Genomic DNA, 17,750 nt, shown 5'->3' with positions numbered 1-17,750 from the left:
TTGTTTGTTACTCCTGGATGCCAATGTAGGCGCCCGCATTGTTTTGGTAATGCTAATTATTTGCTACTTCTGGAGCGGTATACCTCTCAAGCAAGAAGTGTTTATGAGAAATCTGCTGTTGTTCTTATTATGTTGAATTGTGCAAAATGAAAAGAGTTTCCCATGCAAACCATAGTACAATAGCCCTTGACAGTCTCCACCGTATACAACCTATGCACACTTTACGTCGTCTTTGTTCCACCACTCATCGCATCTCGGACCTTAAGGAACAAGTAATCCGTGTTGGCAAGCAGAGCTTGAAGTTCAACCTGTAAGCCGTATGCATGAAGCGTATGAATTACTCTGCCTATAGTGTATTAGCCTGAGTAATCTACCTCAGCTTATCAGCTTACGGTTCGCCATTCCCTCATGGGTTTCGACATCGAATCTGTTCTTGGGTTGGGTTGCGCATAGAAGGCCGCCTGGGGCATCATCTGAAGCACCTTTTGAAAGATGCACTCCGTGGTATGTACTGAAAGTGCACTTCTCGTGTGTGGAGACTTTATTGTCAGAGCCTGGTTGGTTGTCATGTGGAATGTCGCCGGCGCATTGAGCAGCGGATAACTTTGCTCGTGAACAGTTGAAACATGGACGTCCGCGACTGCATTTTATCCTCCTCAAGCGACAACGATTGCAGACCGTGCCGCGACGTTTCTTGTAATTGTATTTTGGACGGTGCTGGGGAGCATTGAGGGCTCCTTTCTGCTCATCTGCCGCGTTGTTTGCCGCGTTAAGGCTTAAGGTAGACATGTTGTCGACTGATAGCGAGTGCTTCCGAAGTGAGACTAGCGTTGGTCGGGGCTATTTTAATGAGCCCAAACGGGTCTGGCGTGAAAGGCTTTGGAAGGAACGCATGTGATGTCGCGCATCGAAGAGCGCTGGAAAAGAGGGTAATGGCGCGCGAGGCGCGGGTGGATGGGATTGACGTCAGTGAAGAGGCTGAGTGGTACGCGTTCTGGCGTGTGTGGAAAGTTTTAGGTTGCCATGCCCTTTAACATGTCACTTCAATCAGATCTGCCAAAAGCAGTTAGCTCCAAGCGGATGTCCCCGAACGCCACTGACATAACTCGAGACATAGGCCAGCGCGGTCGCGCCGTGTGCGAGTGTCTGTATGTGAAAGAGGCCTAAAATCGTCCTTGGCGCCAAAAAGCATCAGACGCGCCTCCCCAAGTTTGCTCCCTACTCAAAGCTCTTACTTCATGCCATTCTAGGACAATGAAACTGAAAGAGACAAGCATTTGCATACGCAGCCTACATCTGCGGAACTACACCTAAAATTTCATTGAGGATCGCAATGGCTACTCTTCGAACTTGCTCTTCGATGTTTCTCATTGGACTGGGACACTGGCTACTTGACGTTTGGGCGACCAAGTCTGATGCATTAATGATTCGGACTAGCATAGCTTTCAGCTTTGTACATTTTATATCGGTCATCACAATTGCAATCAGCAGTAATCCTAACGCTGAAGACACACGTTTGGAGCGTGGTCTGGCATGATGTCCAAAATGAAATGAGACTGTCCGCGGAGCTTATGTCCAGTATATCTGATTGAGGCAAGTGCAAGTCAGCAGCTCAAGCCAAACTGTTAAGCACCATAACAACGATTCTGCCTCTGTGCTTAAACAACGCCAACCTATTCAACCAAGACAGTGTCATGATACCCAACAAAGCCATTGTTCAAACGGCAGTATAGATATCTCAACAATACGCTCAACGTCCTTGGTCACTTCACATACACTTCACATGCGGTCTCATCCTACGCATAAATACGACTCACCCCTCACAAGACGGACCCGACCACGCCCTGTCCCTTACCACCACCCTCGCCGCCTTCCTCACCACCTCTCATCATGGGAAATGCCAAGAAAGGCGGCGTCGCGAAGAAGAAGCGCGGCGTTAGTAAAGGCATCACCAAGAAAGACGGCAAGAACAAAACCAAGAACAAGCCCAAGTCAAGCAACCCAAAAAGCATCAAGGCAGGCGACACTACTGATCCAGAGAAGAGCGACGACGTTGTCGAAAAGCATCTAGACAATGAATACACGCGCATTGTGAATGCCGTTGACGGAACGCACCACCTGCTCGGCGACGAAGTCCTGAACGCCAACGGAGTGTACCATGGCCAAGTAAAGACTGAGATCCAGCAGAACCACGAACACCTTCAGAGTCAGCTCACCGTCAATCCTGCTGACCTGGCGTTGCCGATGGACAGTGACGTTCACCAGAAGGACTTGCTGAAGGCTAGAAAGAAGTTCAACGAGTGGAATCAGTACATTGAGCGTGGAGGCTTGCAGGGACGGCAGGAGAAACCATTGGGGGACTGATGAGACCAGTTGTAGAGCTTCGGTTTGCCTGGAGCCACAGGACAGTGGTTGGTCAGTCATGAATGGATCATTTCAGAGTATAGCCTTCGAGCTAAAGGGACAGGAGGCTTTGCTTTGGAGGTTTCATTTGCACTTGGGCGCTCAGAAGCTAGACGGAACTCGGTCTTCTGGTTTGGATAGTTCAGGTTTCGCAATCTGGCTCACTATGCATAGCACCAGTTGTATAGCCTCCGGGTCGTCACCAAGCGACCTTCATAATTACTATAAAATGCGTAAGAAGTCTGCATACAAGCCTTCAAATAACGTTGTGATCTGAACTTGCTCTGTGATCCGTGAAATGCCTTACTTATCCACATCCATTCTTCTAGCTTTTAACCCTTCCTCGCCAAACACGTTGCCCCATCCATCCAAAGCCCGATCCAGCATACAGTGTGGAAAGGTCACAGCCTGACTGCCCAAATGCACGGCCAAAGTCCCAAAATAACTACCGGAAAGCACGTCATTCAAGCCTTGTTCACAAAAGACGTCAATTGATAGAGCAAACTCCAATGCACTGCCCCAAGAGCTTCCTAAAACCAACTCAAGAGCAAATCCAATACCCAAACCGTGCAGAACTCCAGAGCCTTCCTATCCAGCATATTTACTCGTAGTACATCATATTCCTTTCCAGTTTCCAGAATGCAATCCTCCGCTCCAAACAACCAGCTATCTGCATTCCCATTTCTAATTCCTCCAACCAGTTCCCTGTCCATGTAGCTTGAAGAAAGTAGCGCGTCTAATCGCGCCGCGCATGACTGCCATGATCAGAAGGTATCTCGATCGTAGTCGAAGACTTCTTCCGGGAATCCGTCACTTCCCGGCGGACTGATCACTGGCAGATCCGAAAGTGTTGGGGATGGAGGCTCCCGTTCAGGGCCAGGCGCTGAGACAGAGAGATCCAGCGGCTCGTTAACGTCAGGTCCTTGCTCGGGGAGAGGGACTCCGGCCGGGGAATCTTCGTCGGCGAGGATCGCCTTCCACATGTTGGCCATGCGGTCAACCACACCGAGCGCAATGTTCTCGGCTGTGGTGGGCTCTCTGTCGATGGAGGTCCTGCGGTCCTCGTACTCGCCACGAAGTTCTTCCTCCTGGACCTCGGGGACTTCTTCCGGGTTCATTCCCTCGATCAGGCACATTCTCAGTCCCATGAACTTGGACTCCGTTGGGGTGATACCGTCGACGCCGCTGGGGACGACTTCCATTCCGAGGCGGTCACGGAGCTTGTTGTTTTCGCTCATAGCGACCCGGTAATGGTTTTCCATGGTGGTCAGCTTACCGTTGACCAACTCCAGCTGTTCTGCGAGGCCATTGTTGATCTCGAGATTCTCAGCATTGGCCCCCTCTCTGCTCTGAATTTCTTGGAGCTGGGCCCGGAGCTGATCCCTGGCGACGCGGAGCTCTTGGAACCTTCCTCGCCATGCAGTGGGCGCAGCGTTCTCCCACCTCTCGAAGAGCTGGCCCTCAAGGTCGGTCACTTTTTCTTCGAGGGTCCTTGTAAGCTCCACGTAATGGTTGAGACGGGAGATGTCTGCCTTTTCCGTGTCCGAGTCAGCTTTCTCGAACTCAAGCTCCATCTCAAGCTCAGTGATTCTCTCGTCGGCAGCCTTGAGGTCTTTGGACTGGTTCTTGACGGTCAAGTTCAACTCTAGGATCTCCCTGCGACGGCCCATGGTGTCAAGGGCCTGCTTCGCGTTCTTCTCCATGGATGTTTTGCATGCTTCAATCATGGGGCGGGCCTCATCGTAGAACTCCTTCATCTCAGTGGAGATATCTTTGATGCTTTTGCCGTTGTTCGCATGGGGGATGGCATCCTTGGGTTCGGTTGTCAAGTCGGTGAGCTGATCAACGAAGGATTTGAGCCTGTTGAACGTTTCGTGGACACTTGGGAGTCCAGCAGTGACTTGATCCCGATAGATGGTGTTCTGAGCGACCAGCTCCTGGTTCTCGGCCCTGAACTTCTCGAGCTCGGCCGCCAGAGAATCCGCTCTTTCTTCTTGCTCCTTCTGGCGACGGAAGGTGTTCTGATTAATGTGTTCCATAGAGGCAGCATCACGCCTCACTGAACGGATCTCCGTCTCCATGGCGCGGTAAGTCCTCTGGGCTTCCGCGGCAGCATTCTCGTATTGTTTACGGATTTCCGTCGCCTTCTGGCGATAGTAGTTGGCAAGGCGTTCGGACTCCTGGTTGCTGTTGTTTGCGCCGCTGCCTTGGGTTTCCTGTGCTTCCACGCCCTGAGCTTGCTCCAACAAGACCGCGATGTGTGTGCGTTCATCGTCGAGTCTCTTCCTGAGCTCTTGGTTCTCGGTCTCGTAGTTCTGAAGCATGTTGTTCTTCCGTGTAACTTCGGCTTGCAGAGACCGGACATCCTGCTGCAGGGTCCTGATTGTGATGTCCTTCTTTGAGTTGTCCGCCTGAAGGGCATCATTCTTCTTCGTTAGGTTGTTGATTTCTTCCGTCTGAGCAACTTCGGTGATGCTCAGGTGTTTGTTTGTAGAGACCAGATCCACAATCTTGGCCTTTCCATTCTCGCGAAGCTTGTGGGCAGTGTCGAGCTTCTTCTTGAGAATGGTAATCTCATCGTGATGTTCAGTCTTCAACACCTCGATATCATCTTCGAAATCTTCAGTGACTTCGTTCAACTTCTTCTCGTGCCACTTGTTGGTGACACCGACATCCCGGCCATTGTGTTCAATGAATCCGGCAATGACCTTAAGGCCTCCAGAGGACTTGGTGGCGACGGCTTCTGTGTCTAGGTTGATGCTTTGCATCCAGTCGGGCATGTCGTTGGTGATGTCTACCAACGTTGAGGCATTCGAGCTCACAGAATTGTGAGGGGAATGCTTGGAGGCACGGTTGTGGTCATCATCCGAAGAGACGGTGTCGTCAGTGATTATAATGCAGGAAGAGAAGAGCCCTGAGATGCCGAGAGCCTCCAGGCGGCGCATATCTTCGAGGCTGATGGTTACTTCGTTGCGATCCATCGCAAGGGCAGCGGAGATGTCTGCCAAGATAGATGAAGGCATGGTCGGGCAGAGATCGCGGACAGCGTCGTGATCGGAAACATCAGTGTTACCCATCATTTGGGCAAAGGAGGCGGCAATGGACTGGAGCTGTCCGAGGGGAAGAAGAACCATCTTGGTTTTGTTGTTGTTGTTATCAGCCTGTTTGCCATCATTGGCGTTGTTCTATTAAAGTTAGTATATGCAATTGTTTGGAGCAGATACAACACTAACCTTCTTGTTGAGGATGGTCAGAATAATGGACTCGTACTTGCTGATAGGGCCAGCAGCGGTCGAGGGCATGTTCATGGCGGAGGAGGTCTGTTGGATGATGTCAGACTAGTACATGAGCTATGCTGTTCAAAAGAGACTTACCATCGTCGCAATGATCGAGAAGATCATGGAGCGGAAAACAAAGCGTGCCATTATGCGGGTCGGTTTGTTTAGTGGGAGAAGAGAAAGGTATAAGTGTTGATAGAAGTTTGAAAGGTCAAGTTGAAGTCGCGGAAAATTGTCTGAGAGTTTGGAGCTGTGGTCGCTGAAGGTCTCAAGAAACTTGGGTGGAGAGAAAAGAAAAAGGTGGCCAAGGGCCAGGGGATATTTATACACCAACCCGTGTGAAGCCCTCGCTAGAACGCTGCTCACGCGCCCAACCTTTCACACACCCGTTGTTATGATTGCAGGCGTGGGGAGGCTAGCCTGCCACCTGTGTTAACATCCGCCTCGATGCGGCAGAGGCACTGACGTAAGAAGGCAGGATAAACAAACAAAGCTCTGTTATAGGGGCATGCAACGATAAGGGACTGATAACTGCAAGATTCCGGCGACGGTATGCAGCTGTGAAAGTATTGGCGGCCGAAGAGGTCCACGTCGAAGCCTTGCTCCAGCTCTGTATCGCTCGCGGTTCCCGGCCACCATCTTTTGCATTCAAGTCGGAAACAAAGATATCGGTCCTGTGGCCGCACATGTAGCTGCGACTCCGACCTGTAGGGATATACTGGCCGTTCTCAAAGAACCACCTCGCCTTTCAGATCTAGTCGGCAGTAGGTAAGTAAGTCTGTATCCTTCGATGTACTTTTCGCGACAGCATTGAGGTGTAAGTGCTTATATTGAAGACATAGGAGGCACTGACAGCCAGCCTCTGAGACCATGTCTAGCTTCCGATGGCTGCCGTGGACACCTGCTAAGCCAGTTGACAGATTCCTGGATACCTCGTGTCTGGAGTTGACCGCTACCGACCACGGTCAGCCGTGGTAGAGAGTTCACACGTCTCTTTATCCCATGATTTGGACGCAACGACAAGAGGCGGGCCTTGATGGCGAGGAGGATCCCTCACAACCGTGGAGAAGGTCAGGATTTGAGTAAAAGAGACGGCTTGAACAGAGAGGACGCTTGAGTGCACGAGTGCTATCAGGATGTGTCCAAGTAGTCCTTGGAAGGCGAGACGACGACCACGTAGGCTTCAGGACATTTCCCTGGTATATGGGAACGAGCTCGCATCTTTTTCTTGTTTCCGCCGACGAGATCTGCGATCAGGCGTGGTCATTGGCATCTTCCACGCAATCGGTATCCACGTGGAAGTCTACGGCGGACAATGTTTGCGCAAGTCTGGTGGACATTCTGACTCGTCACAGAACAAGCAAGAAACAACGTGGTTCGTTGAAGCAATAGCTTGCCTGTTTGCTGAAGGCGCCAGCCTGGTAATGACTTGGTCGCTAACATCTTCTGCATCATGTCGCGGCTCGATGTTTCTTCAGCAACCTCCTCTTTGTTTGCGGAATCTCCAATCATTCATTCTCAGCAAGACCTTCCAGCTCTTACGGTCATGGATGTACTGCCGTATCACCCCACAACGGGTAGTGCACGTCAATCTTTTGCGGTTTTGGAAAGCAGTAGCAGCTTTTGCATTGGGCCGGTAAGTAGACTCAACGTAGTAGAACTGCAAACTCAGTCAGAAGTATACACTTCAAAAATGGTTGCTAACAGAGTCACCAGATGCAATGGCAAGCACATGGACAAACCGAGAACCATACAACAAGATACAGGAAGCATTAGCATTCCGCAAAGACGATTGGAAGCCGGTTTACCCGCATCACATCCACGAGCATGTCAAGCATTCAGTAGTGGACAACGTCCAGAGATGAGAGAGTATCGACGTTAGACAAATGAAGTGCTTCTTTTGGACAGATGAACCGCTTCTAGAAGAGGGAATCAGCTTCCACTTGTACACCAAGCTAGGATAGGAAACCGCAGCCTTACCGCCTACCCCAACCACGTGCACCCCACAAACTAGATCACAGCGGTTGCGGCAGCTCTCAGTTTCCACAAAAGCAACACCACACACCATGCTGCACACTACAGACAAGCGTGAGCGCTTCAAGGTCGACTGCGCTGGCAACATTGCAGCAGCAAGCAACCTAACCCGTATACCACACCGACGCGCAGACTGACTCCATGCCAAGTGGGCAGAGAAAACAGAGAAAGAGCAAAGAGGAAAGAGCAAAGCAAGCCCGAAAACTCCTACATGGAAAGAGCATACTCATGCTTGCGCAACCACAGCAAACCAACAACAACAGCATCAACAGACAACACCACCAACTTTCACTTCACTCCGCGCATGCGCCTCCATGGCATGGTATTGTGCCGAAGTGAACTGAAGTCGAGACACCAGGCACGTACCTAGTAGCGGGAGGTTAGTGAGGCAGCATCAAGACAGTCAAAGGTACCTATGGATAGCACAGCAGACCTCCCTACCCTCGCGGAACAACTCACTCCCCTCTCCCGGGAAGGTACGGGCAGGGCAAGAACGACAGGGTTACAGGCTCCTCCCCAAAGCACCAGAGCAGCGCACGACAGGACCACCCGCGCACACACAAGCAGTACAGCACAGCACAGCGCCAGCAACACATACATACTTACTTACTACACCGCAGCGCCTGCCATCCACCCCCGCCCCACCAGGTTGGCAGGGTGATAGCAGCAGCTCCAACAGCCAATATGAGCGTTGGCCGGTCGTGGCGATTCCCGCACTGAAATGGTGGAGGCATGAGAGGAGTATGTAAGCCATAGCTGAGTGTACTGATAGACGGTTCTAGGGGTTGGACTCGTTGGTCTGCGTGGACAGTGAGTGGTCTTGACTGTATTACTCTGAAATGGGGAATGTACCGCGTTTATACCGTATAGCCCTCGTCCACAGCGCTCTGTGTCCGCGCCTACTCTTCCCTATCCATCCACCTATCTACGATCAAGTAAATCCCGCATTGCACGCAACGCAACACAACGGCATTTCCAAGACAGCGGCAAGACTAATCCTTTTAATTCATGCACCGCACACATACGGCGATTCTATCTCGCTGTGTGAAGTAGGTACCTTGGACAGACAGTAGCATGGTCGTAGTCAGGAAAGGCAAGGCAAGGCAAGGAAAGGGAGGGGAGGGACAAGGTAGGTAAGGACATAGAAGGACAAGGACAAAGACAAGACAGCCGTCACCAAGGAAGCCGGAAAGCGGATATGGGGAGGAGACGCAAGCAAAAAGCAACCAAGAAGGATAGAAGGGAGTAGATTCCATACCTAAGAAACCGACTGAGACCATACGCCGCACCCCCCGCCTACGCCGTCGCCGTCGCCTCGCAGCAACAAGCCATACAACACGAAAAGCAACGAAAATAATAAAGACGAAAAAAAAAAAAAAAAAAGGAAATCTGTCCCAGTCTCGAGTCTGCCCTGCCAAGACCCCCAACCCGGTCCTAATCCCAACCCCAACAACCCCCAGCGCCATGCCCCGCCCGTGTAGCGAGATACTTAAGGAGAAGGAAAAGAAGAAGAACCGGAACACCTATGGAGCGCCGCCGTAGACGTCGTGCGTAATATGTAACTCCTTTCATGGCAGCACACATCCATTGAGCCCCTGTCGCTTCTCGCCCACACAGTCAGCCCATCTTATCCGCCATGTCTTGCCTTGCCTTGTCCCGCTTTGCCTTGCCTTGCCAACCAGTCCATCGTTCGCGTCACAATAGCCTAATACTACCACGCGCTTCGTCCGTCGTGCACCTACTGCCCTCAATTCCATGGTACGCGTCGTGCAGGGAGAACCAGAGAGAGAGGAGCTACCTACCCCAGGGGAGGCTTACGCCTCGCCGAACAGGCGCGCCGTGATGTCGCCCATGTACGCTTCCTCGAGCTCGTAGTCCTGCCCGCCGTTCTTGTCGATGCCAACGTACTCGAATGCAGCGACCACGCTGTCGACTTCAAAGCCCATAGCCACGAAGCGGTCGATCAAGTCCTTGTTATAGCCGTGATACCTGCAATTCGTCAGCACTTCTTACACAAAATCACGTCGGGAGCTAGCAAAGAACATACGCAGCGAGTTTCTGCTTTTCCTGCTCGCCCTTGCTCTCCTTGCGGCGGCGGGCGGCTGAGTCATTGTTAGTGCCGCCGCTGCCCTGGCCGTCCTCCTTGACCGGCGCGCCCGCGTACTTGACGGCCCAGTCGCGCGCTTTGTGCTCAAACTCCGCGGGATGCTTGATCAGCATGCTGGCGACCTCTGCGTCCTGCGGGTCTTTGGGCTCCGGCGTGCTGAGCAGCGACTGCAGCGAGATGAGCGCAGACTTGATCGTCAAGACCGGCGACCAGGCCTGGCTGAGCGTGTCGAGGCAGATGGCGCCCTGCGCGTCTGTCAGTATTTAAAGCTCTGGGGTAGCCCGTAAAGCTCTGGCTGCGGCAATCCCTCCACTACGCACCGTCTGCGAGCTGACGTTCGGGTGCCAGATCCGCGTCTCGAACTTCATGACGGGCGGCCGGAACGGGTAGTCCGTGGGGATTCTGATGTCGACGGCATACCGGCCGCCCTCGTACGGCGTGTCGGGCGGGCCCTGGAAGAACCCGCGCAGGTGCGTCAGGTCATCGGCGCCATGCGTCTCGACGGAGATGCCTGAGTGCGTGTCGTTGTGGATGTCTGTGATTTCCTTGGCGATGCGGCGGGCGCGGTTGCTGGACATGGTGCCGGTGGGGTGGTGAGAGGTGTATGGAGCCGGATAGCTTGAGGAGGGAAAGTGGAGCGGAGGCGGGGGAGAGTTAGGTGTCTTGCCGAAGAGAGCAGCGGACGTCGAAGTGAAGCGAACGAAGGTTCCCGTCGAGACTGTACGCGCCGAAGTCAGCGCGGGCGAGGATGGATGGGTTGCGGCCACGAAAGAACAGATGAACTGGGGCAAAAGTTGGGGAGCAGAGGAGCAAAGCAGGCAGGCTTTAAGACACGGAGGCACTGGAAGGAGAGCAAGGTTATCACGCTTGCCGCCGGGATGGGTGTGTGGCGTGCAAGCGCGCGCGGACTTGCCTTGGATTGATTGAGTTGGAGGAGTTGTTACAAGCAGGTAGGGCTGGTTCGAGAAGGATAGCGCAGAGCGCGCAACAAGCAGTCGTCTCTTTTGTCGTTACGTGTTTTGCAGCCTCTGGAGCTGGAGAGCACTCTCGTGTCCCATTGGGCGATGACGATGGCGGCCTCGCACGTGATCCGGAGGCGGCGCGACTCCGAAGAAGCTCCAGGAAGCTTACAACACCATCTGCTAAGGTGCCATCATCCATCGCCATCCTCTTTGCCCAACCAACCCCTGCGCATCCGCCTTTGCCAGCGCTGCGCCACCTCCACCAACTTCTTTTCCTACCTATTCTCTCCGCACCACGGCCTGAGCTGCTGTTGCTGCCGCCACCATGGTTCGTCGGAGCTGTCACTCACGGAGCTTAGCGCGCCATACTGACCTCAGTCCAGGGTGCTAATCAGTCGAACATGGGCGGACCGCCCGGCGGCGACAAAGACAAGAAGGACCAGAAGGTGCGTGACCTCACCCGGCACTGACCAAGATGCGATGACAGCTGACGGCCGCCGCAGAAGGACAAGCCCAAGTACGAGCCGCCGCCGCAGCCCACGACGCGCATCGGCCGTAAGAAGAAGAAGGCCGCGGGCCCGAATGCCGCCGCCAAGCTGCCCACCGTCTACCCGACGGCCCGCTGCAAGTTGAGGTACCTCCGCATGCAACGCGTGCACGACCACCTGCTGCTGGAGGAGGAGTACGTCGAGAACCAGGAGCAGATCCGCAAGGCCAAGGCCGCAGCCGAGAAGACGGGCCCCGCCACGGCGGGCGGCGATGCCGACGCCCTCGACAGGAATGCGGATGAGAGGAGTAGAGTGGATGACATGCGAGGAAGCCCGATGGGGGTTGGCAACCTGGAGGAGCTTATCGACGACGACCACGCCATCGTTTCCTCGGCCACCGGCCCCGAGTACTACGTCTCAATCATGAGTTTCGTCGACAAGGACCTGCTCGAACCCGGCGCGTCCATCCTCTTGCATCACAAGTCGGTGTCGGTCGTCGGTGTTTTGACGGACGACACGGACCCGTCCGTCTCCGTTATGAAACTGGACAAGGCGCCTACGGAGTCGTACGCGGATATCGGTGGATTGGAGTCACAGATTCAGGAGGTCAGAGAAGCAGTGGAGCTGCCGCTGCTGCATCCGGAGCTGTACGAAGAGATGGGTATCAAGCCGCCAAAGGGCGTCATTCTCTACGGTAGCCCCGGTACCGGCAAGACGCTGCTAGCCAAGGCGGTCGCCAACTCGACAAGCGCGACGTTCCTGCGCATTGTCGGCTCGGAGCTGATCCAGAAGTACCTGGGTGACGGCCCCAGGCTGGTGCGCCAGCTGTTCCAGGTTGCGGCCGAGAACGCGCCGTCGATTGTCTTCATTGACGAGATTGACGCCATCGGCACGAAGCGGTACGAGTCGACGTCGGGCGGCGAGCGCGAGATCCAGCGCACGATGCTGGAGCTGCTGAACCAGCTCGACGGGTTCGACGACCGCGGCGACGTCAAGGTCGTCATGGCCACCAACAAGATCGACACGCTCGACCCCGCGCTCATCCGGCCAGGTCGTATCGACCGGAAGATTCTGTTCGAGAACCCGGACCGTAAGCCACGCCCCTCGGCACTGACTAGAAGTACCTCGAAAGCTAACACGCAAGCGCGCAGAAAACACAAAGAAGAAGATCTTCACGCTGCACACGTCCAAGATGTCGCTAGCCGAGGACGTGGACCTGGACGAGTTCATCAACCAAAAGGACGACCTCTCGGGCGCCGACATCAAGGCCATCTGCTCCGAGGCGGGCCTGATGGCGCTGCGCGAACGCCGCATGCGCGTCCAGATGGCCGACTTCCGCACTGCGCGCGAGCGCGTGCTCAAGACGAAGAGCGAGGGCGAGCCCGAGGGGCTGTACCTTTAAGCGTGGATGGGGGATGGAGATTTGGGGGCGAGGACTGCTGCTGCTGCTGCGTAGGTGCGAGTAATGACAGGGCGCTCTGTGCGCGTCTGATGATGTGTGTGTTTGTGCTTGTGCTTGCGTGTGTGTGTGTGTGTGTGTGTGTGTGTGTGTGTGTGTGTGTGTGTGTGTGTGTGTGTGTGTGTGATTTAACGTACGTGATGCTGTACATACGTACCTACCCACAAAACCAACGTACCCTCCCCCTAAAGCAACACAGGACAGGACAGGTATAACTAACTAATCCCAGGAAGATAGAGAGAAAGAAGAGGGTATCTATATCTGTACATTTTTATCTATATTATATATTTTATATTTTATATTTCCTTCTTATTATAAGTAGGTCCCTAGCTAGGTAGGTAGGGAGTTAGATAGCTATCGCACGCCCATACCCTTGGAGCCAGCACGGCGCAACACGGCGCGTACGCTTGTCTTATCTGTTGTCTGTCTGTCTCAATGGTCAATGGGCTGCGTACCACGTACGTGGTATGGAGCTTCTCTTGAGTTGAGGCAAGGAGTGAGGAGTGTTGTGGCTGTGGTTGTCAAATAAGTAAGTGGGCAGGCAAGCAGGCAGGCAAGCAAAGTCAGAAAAAACTCGTGTTTGTGTCTTGTTGATGGGTATCAAACCGCTCCTCCAGCTGCCCTTCCCCCTTGTTAACACTTCGCCTTCGTCCTCGTCCCTCGTTCCTACTTAGTCCCTAGCCGTTGTCCGTTGTCCCTACTCCGTAGTCCGTAGTCTATCTATCTATGCGTCTGAGTGTGTTGTGTTGTGTGTGGTGTAGTGTAGTGTGTGGTGTGTAGTGTAGTGAAGTGTTTAAGCGTATGCAATGCAATGCAATGCAATGCAATGCAATGCAATGCAGTACGCCTTCCCATGCCCGTGCCATGACCACGCCCGTCGTGCATAGTCAAAATACCTCCGCTTTACTCCGTTCCGCCCCCATCGCCGTAGCTGAGTGAGGACGTGCGTCGAGCTAACCATAACCCCCTCGCTCTCTCTTCCTCTCTCATCCACCCACTTACAGCAGGCACTACACGACAGCCGCCGCGCCCGTCGCCGTCGCCGTCGCCACCACTGCATCAACTCCAGTAGCACCCATACCCGCACCCACACCCACCTCGCCACCAGCAGTCGCAACAACCGACGGCACAGCAGCCTTACCCGCAGCAGAAGACCCCGCCAAAATAGTCGCAACCAGCCTCCAAGCGACGCGCGCCACATTCGCCAGCAGCAGCGCCGCGAGCCCAGGGACGAAAATCTGCAAAAACTCGAGCGGGTTGCGCGGCCGCACTTCCGTCTCGATCCAGCCGGCGCCCCGGATGCCCTCGACCGCGTCCGGCTTTGTCGTGCCGTTGGACTTTTCGCGCCGCGTCTTATCCTTTGTCTCGAGGCTTACGCCCTCGTCGGCTGGTAGCCGGCCTGTGCAGAGGTACTCTTCGAGCAGCTCGTCTTTCTCGCGCCAGCGTGCCAACACCCATTGCTCGAAGGCGGCGGTGTCGGAGACGGGGATGTCTGCGATGCGGAAGCGCCGCCAGTGCATGTTTACGGACTTGGGGGGACGGCCTTCGAAGTACGTCGATTTGAGCGTGAAGAGGTCTTGGCCGTAGGCGCCACGGCTGTTGGGGTGTTAGTGGGGTCGACGTTGGAGGAGGGGGGAAGGGGGATGGGTAAGCTTGTGGGAGAAGTTTGGGAGACTCACGGAACGCCCTCGTACGCAACGGTGCAGTCGTAGAGATACTCAACCGTGTCTTTGAGCTCTTGCAGGCAGAACAGCAGGCCCGTGGTGCGAGGCAGCAGGGCATGTTGCAAGTCGGACTGGCCGCTCTTCTCGGCCCAGCGGGCACTGCTCACGCGGCCGTTGTGGCTGAGGTTGGTGCCCTCAGGGAATATGAGCAGCCACATAGGGTCGACATCGTGGGTGCCAGCCATGGGGCCGTGGTGCCGACCGTTGAGCTTCTGCAGGCGGTGCTGGAAGCGCGGCTTGTCCGACGCCCACCTGCGCGACAGGAAGATGAAGCTGAAGAACTGCATGCCGGTGCCGATGATGGGAATGTACTTGAGCGATTCCTTGAGAATGATGTACAGGTGGCCGTGCATGCGCGCCGTGTACGCGATCCACCACAGGTACAGCCAGTCGGTGTAGATCTGCGCCGCGTCAGCTACCCCCGCTTCCTTCCGTGTGTATGTGTGCGCGCACCTGGTGGTTTGCGATGAGGATGAGGCGCTCGGGGAAGTCGCACTCGACGCGGCCATCGGGCATCTGGCGCAGCTGGCCGCGCACGCTCTCGTCGCCGCTGATGCGCACGACCGTGGGGCTCCACCACTGCGTCATGGTGGTGATAAGTAGGCCAAAGTGTTGCTTGGTCACAGCCATCCAGGCATAGTACCAGTCCTTGTCGATGAGGTAGAGCGGCGCGCCCAGGAACTGCGAGAGATTGATGCTGAGACCGATTACACACCTGCTTCCACACGCGACTACTTAGCCCAGGTTCAGGCTACTCACCATATGCAGCTGCCGAAGAAGTAGAGGCCGAACAGGAACATGCGCAGCGCCTGCTTGGCGCCGCCGTGCTTGGCCGGGCCGGCAGGATGTTGCCTGATGGCAGGCTCGGGCGGCACCTGCTGCGGCTCGCCCGGCGTGTGTCGCTGTTTGAGGCCGGCGGTATCCATGTTGTGGTCGTGTGCGTCGTCGTCGTGCGTGGTTGTTCGGGGGAGGGCGGATGGAGTGCGGAGCGGCGGCGGAGGTGTCGGGCTCGAGTCGGTGAGAGAAGGATGGCGTGGTGGGATGATGAATCAAAAAGAATAGCAGACGGCGCCCGTGCAGCCAGACATGCCCCGCGAGCTAGAAAAAGATAGTGGGAGAAGAGTGGTTGAACGACGAGAGGTCGCCAAAGAAAGAGAGAAAGAGAGAAGAAGGCAGCTGTTCGAGCCGCATGCTGGCTGGCCTGGCCCATGCTCCCGAGGCGCGCAGCACACCCACAGCACACCCGCGATGCTTCTCGTGTAGTCTCTACGGTTATTTGTTATTCTAACTAACTTGATTTGACTGCCGCCTGGTCGAAAACTGCCCTCTGCTGTAGGTCTGACCATGTCCATAACACCTCGCACATGCGCCACAACAATACCTACCGCGCCTACTCTAGCTTGTCCCGAGGCCTGACATCAACACCCGCACTGCATACCTACCACACGTACAGCTGACCACCATGATGGGCCATCCATGACTTTACCAGAAGCAGAATAACATTCCGCCCCCATGGCTCGCCTCACTCTTCTCCTGCGCGCCCGTCCACTCACGGCCTCGAGGCTCTTCTCGTCGACCGCGCGCCGCCGCGATGTCGTGCAGCTACCGCAGCCAAACGCGCTCCCACCGCGCACGCCGCCCAACTACCAAGGTGAGCAACAACCCTCTCACAAACAAGCACAACGCACATAAAGAGCCAGAACCTGCCCGCAGCAGCCAACAGCCGTCGCTGACGCCCGCCCAGCGAACCGGCGCAACGACCTGCTCGCGCTACAATGGCCTGCACCGCCGCGCACCATCCTCGTCATGAAGAAAGAAGACACGCCGCACGTGACGGCCGCGCTGGTCGAGCTTGCCCAGCACATCCAGACGTCGTACCCGGGCGTGCGCATCCTGCTCGAGCCCGCCGTCGCGCGCGCTGTGCACGCCTCGCTGCCCGCCCCCGTCTACGCCCTCCCGCCCCAGCACGCCGACCAGGCAAGCGTGCTGACCGAGCACGTCGACCTGATCGCCACGCTCGGCGGCGACGGGACGATCTTGCATGCCGCGAGCTTGTTTGCTGCCGCGCGCCGCGTCCCGCCTATACTGGCGTTTAGCATGGGCACGCTGGGGTTCTTGGGCGAGTGGAAGTTCGCCGAGTATAAGCGCGCGTTCAGGGAGGTGTACATGAGCGGGGCGTCGTTGGAGCAGCGGATGGACCGCGCGGCCGTTAATGGTGGTGGTGGCGGTGGTGCGGTAGCTGCACCGTCTCCGCAGCACGACGACGATCCCTGGGCCATGGATCGCGGCAAATTCATGGGCGCAAACCGCCAAGCGCGCATCCTGCTACGGCAGCGGCTCAAAGTCTCGGTCCACCCGCCCTCTTCATCCACATCCACGCCCACAGCCCTAGACACCGCAAGCCCCTCCCTCAGCTCCCCCCTCCGCACCCCGCTCTACGCTCTCAACGAAGTGATCCTCCACCGCGGCAGCGCGCCCCACCTCACCAACATCAGCATCACGGTCAACGGGCGGCACCTGACGGACGCGATCGCAGACGGCCTGATCATCGCCTCCCCGACAGGAAGCACGGCGTACTCGCTCTCCGCGGGCGGCAGCATCGTGCACCCGCTCGTCCCGGCGCTGCTACTCACGCCCATCTGCCCGCGCAGCCTGTCGTTCCGGCCGCTGGTGCTGCCCGCGGCAGCCGAGGTGCGGCTGCGCGTGAGCGAGCAGAACCGCAGCAAAGGCGTGGACGTGAGCGTGGACGGCGTGCGCATTAGCGGGGGCGAAGGGGCAGGCTGTGGAGAGGGCGAAGGCGGGCTGCCGCGTGGCTGGGAAGTGCGCGTCCAGGGCGAGGACGTGGGGTTGTTGGGTGAAGGGGAGTGTTTGGGCGGCGTGCCCAGTGTCGTGAGGGGCACTATGGGCGCGGAGCGCGGCGAGGACCATTGGGTCGGCGGCTTGAATGGGCTGTTGAAGTTTAACTATCCGTTTGGGGAGGGCGTGTGAGGTCCAGGCAGCATATAGACATACACATCCTAGACAAACAAAGACGAGCACAAGACCACGCACCACCCACCAAACGCGCCGACAGAAACCCAGACACTCACATAAAAACCCACCATCCCACCTACATCTTCCGACCCAGCCCAGCAAATAGCCTCCGCGCAGCAACCGGTCACAATCAACGTACCCACAATCTTCCAGACGGGGTTTTGCCTGCTCCCTAGCAACGAACAAACCGCCATTGCCATCGCCCTCGCCATCGCCCTCGCCGCCTCATGCTGAAGGTCATCAGCAGCGTCGCGTGCTGCCG

General features: G+C 56.0%; 6 protein-coding genes across 6 annotated transcripts; 3 read left to right on the top strand and 3 right to left on the bottom strand.

The window, feature by feature from the left end:
* Nucleotides 1-1,890: 1,890 nt before the first annotated feature.
* K452DRAFT_307953 (uncharacterized protein) lies at nucleotides 1,891-2,364 on the top strand (the record flags this gene model as incomplete). The annotated part of the gene is made up of 1 exon (XM_033543118.1): nucleotides 1,891-2,364. One exon carries the CDS (start codon nucleotides 1,891-1,893, stop codon nucleotides 2,362-2,364), a length of 474 nt encoding a protein of 157 aa, XP_033398789.1.
* An 803-nt stretch (nucleotides 2,365-3,167) lies between these two features.
* K452DRAFT_331747 (uncharacterized protein) lies at nucleotides 3,168-5,828 on the bottom strand (the record flags this gene model as incomplete). The annotated part of the gene is made up of 3 exons (XM_033545131.1): nucleotides 3,168-5,588; nucleotides 5,637-5,723; nucleotides 5,778-5,828. 3 exons carry the CDS (start codon nucleotides 5,826-5,828, stop codon nucleotides 3,168-3,170), a joined length of 2,559 nt encoding a protein of 852 aa, XP_033398788.1.
* A 3,701-nt stretch (nucleotides 5,829-9,529) lies between these two features.
* Nucleotides 9,530-10,400, bottom strand: K452DRAFT_226241 (uncharacterized protein; the record flags this gene model as incomplete). The annotated part of the gene is made up of 3 exons (XM_033536813.1): nucleotides 9,530-9,704; nucleotides 9,763-10,067; nucleotides 10,143-10,400. 3 exons carry the CDS (start codon nucleotides 10,398-10,400, stop codon nucleotides 9,530-9,532), a joined length of 738 nt encoding a protein of 245 aa, XP_033398787.1.
* Nucleotides 10,401-10,972: 572 nt separating this feature from the next.
* K452DRAFT_248843 (uncharacterized protein) lies at nucleotides 10,973-12,775 on the top strand. The gene is made up of 4 exons (XM_033538113.1): nucleotides 10,973-11,112; nucleotides 11,168-11,230; nucleotides 11,288-12,362; nucleotides 12,424-12,775. The coding sequence occupies exons 1-4, from the start codon at nucleotides 11,110-11,112 to the stop codon at nucleotides 12,672-12,674; spliced, it is 1,392 nt and encodes a 463-aa protein (XP_033398786.1). The 5' UTR covers nucleotides 10,973-11,109; the 3' UTR covers nucleotides 12,675-12,775.
* A 520-nt stretch (nucleotides 12,776-13,295) lies between these two features.
* Nucleotides 13,296-15,602, bottom strand: K452DRAFT_269792 (uncharacterized protein). Its single transcript, XM_033538957.1, has 4 exons — nucleotides 15,215-15,602; nucleotides 14,909-15,152; nucleotides 14,411-14,856; nucleotides 13,296-14,327 (listed from the first exon to the last, which is right to left on the bottom strand). The coding sequence occupies exons 1-4, from the start codon at nucleotides 15,379-15,381 to the stop codon at nucleotides 13,742-13,744; spliced, it is 1,443 nt and encodes a 480-aa protein (XP_033398785.1). The 5' UTR covers nucleotides 15,382-15,602; the 3' UTR covers nucleotides 13,296-13,741.
* Nucleotides 15,603-15,924: 322 nt separating this feature from the next.
* Nucleotides 15,925-17,493, top strand: K452DRAFT_286699 (uncharacterized protein). The gene has a single exon (XM_033540345.1). It carries the CDS (start codon nucleotides 16,262-16,264, stop codon nucleotides 17,441-17,443), a length of 1,182 nt encoding a protein of 393 aa, XP_033398784.1. The 5' UTR covers nucleotides 15,925-16,261; the 3' UTR covers nucleotides 17,444-17,493.
* Nucleotides 17,494-17,750: the final 257 nt, after the last annotated feature.

Source organism: Aplosporella prunicola, assembly GCF_010093885.1.
Source record: "Aplosporella prunicola CBS 121167 unplaced genomic scaffold K452scaffold_10, whole genome shotgun sequence".
Taxonomy (NCBI): Eukaryota; Fungi; Ascomycota; class Dothideomycetes; order Botryosphaeriales; family Aplosporellaceae; genus Aplosporella; species Aplosporella prunicola.
This window is presented reverse-complemented; position numbering and strand designations above follow the sequence as displayed.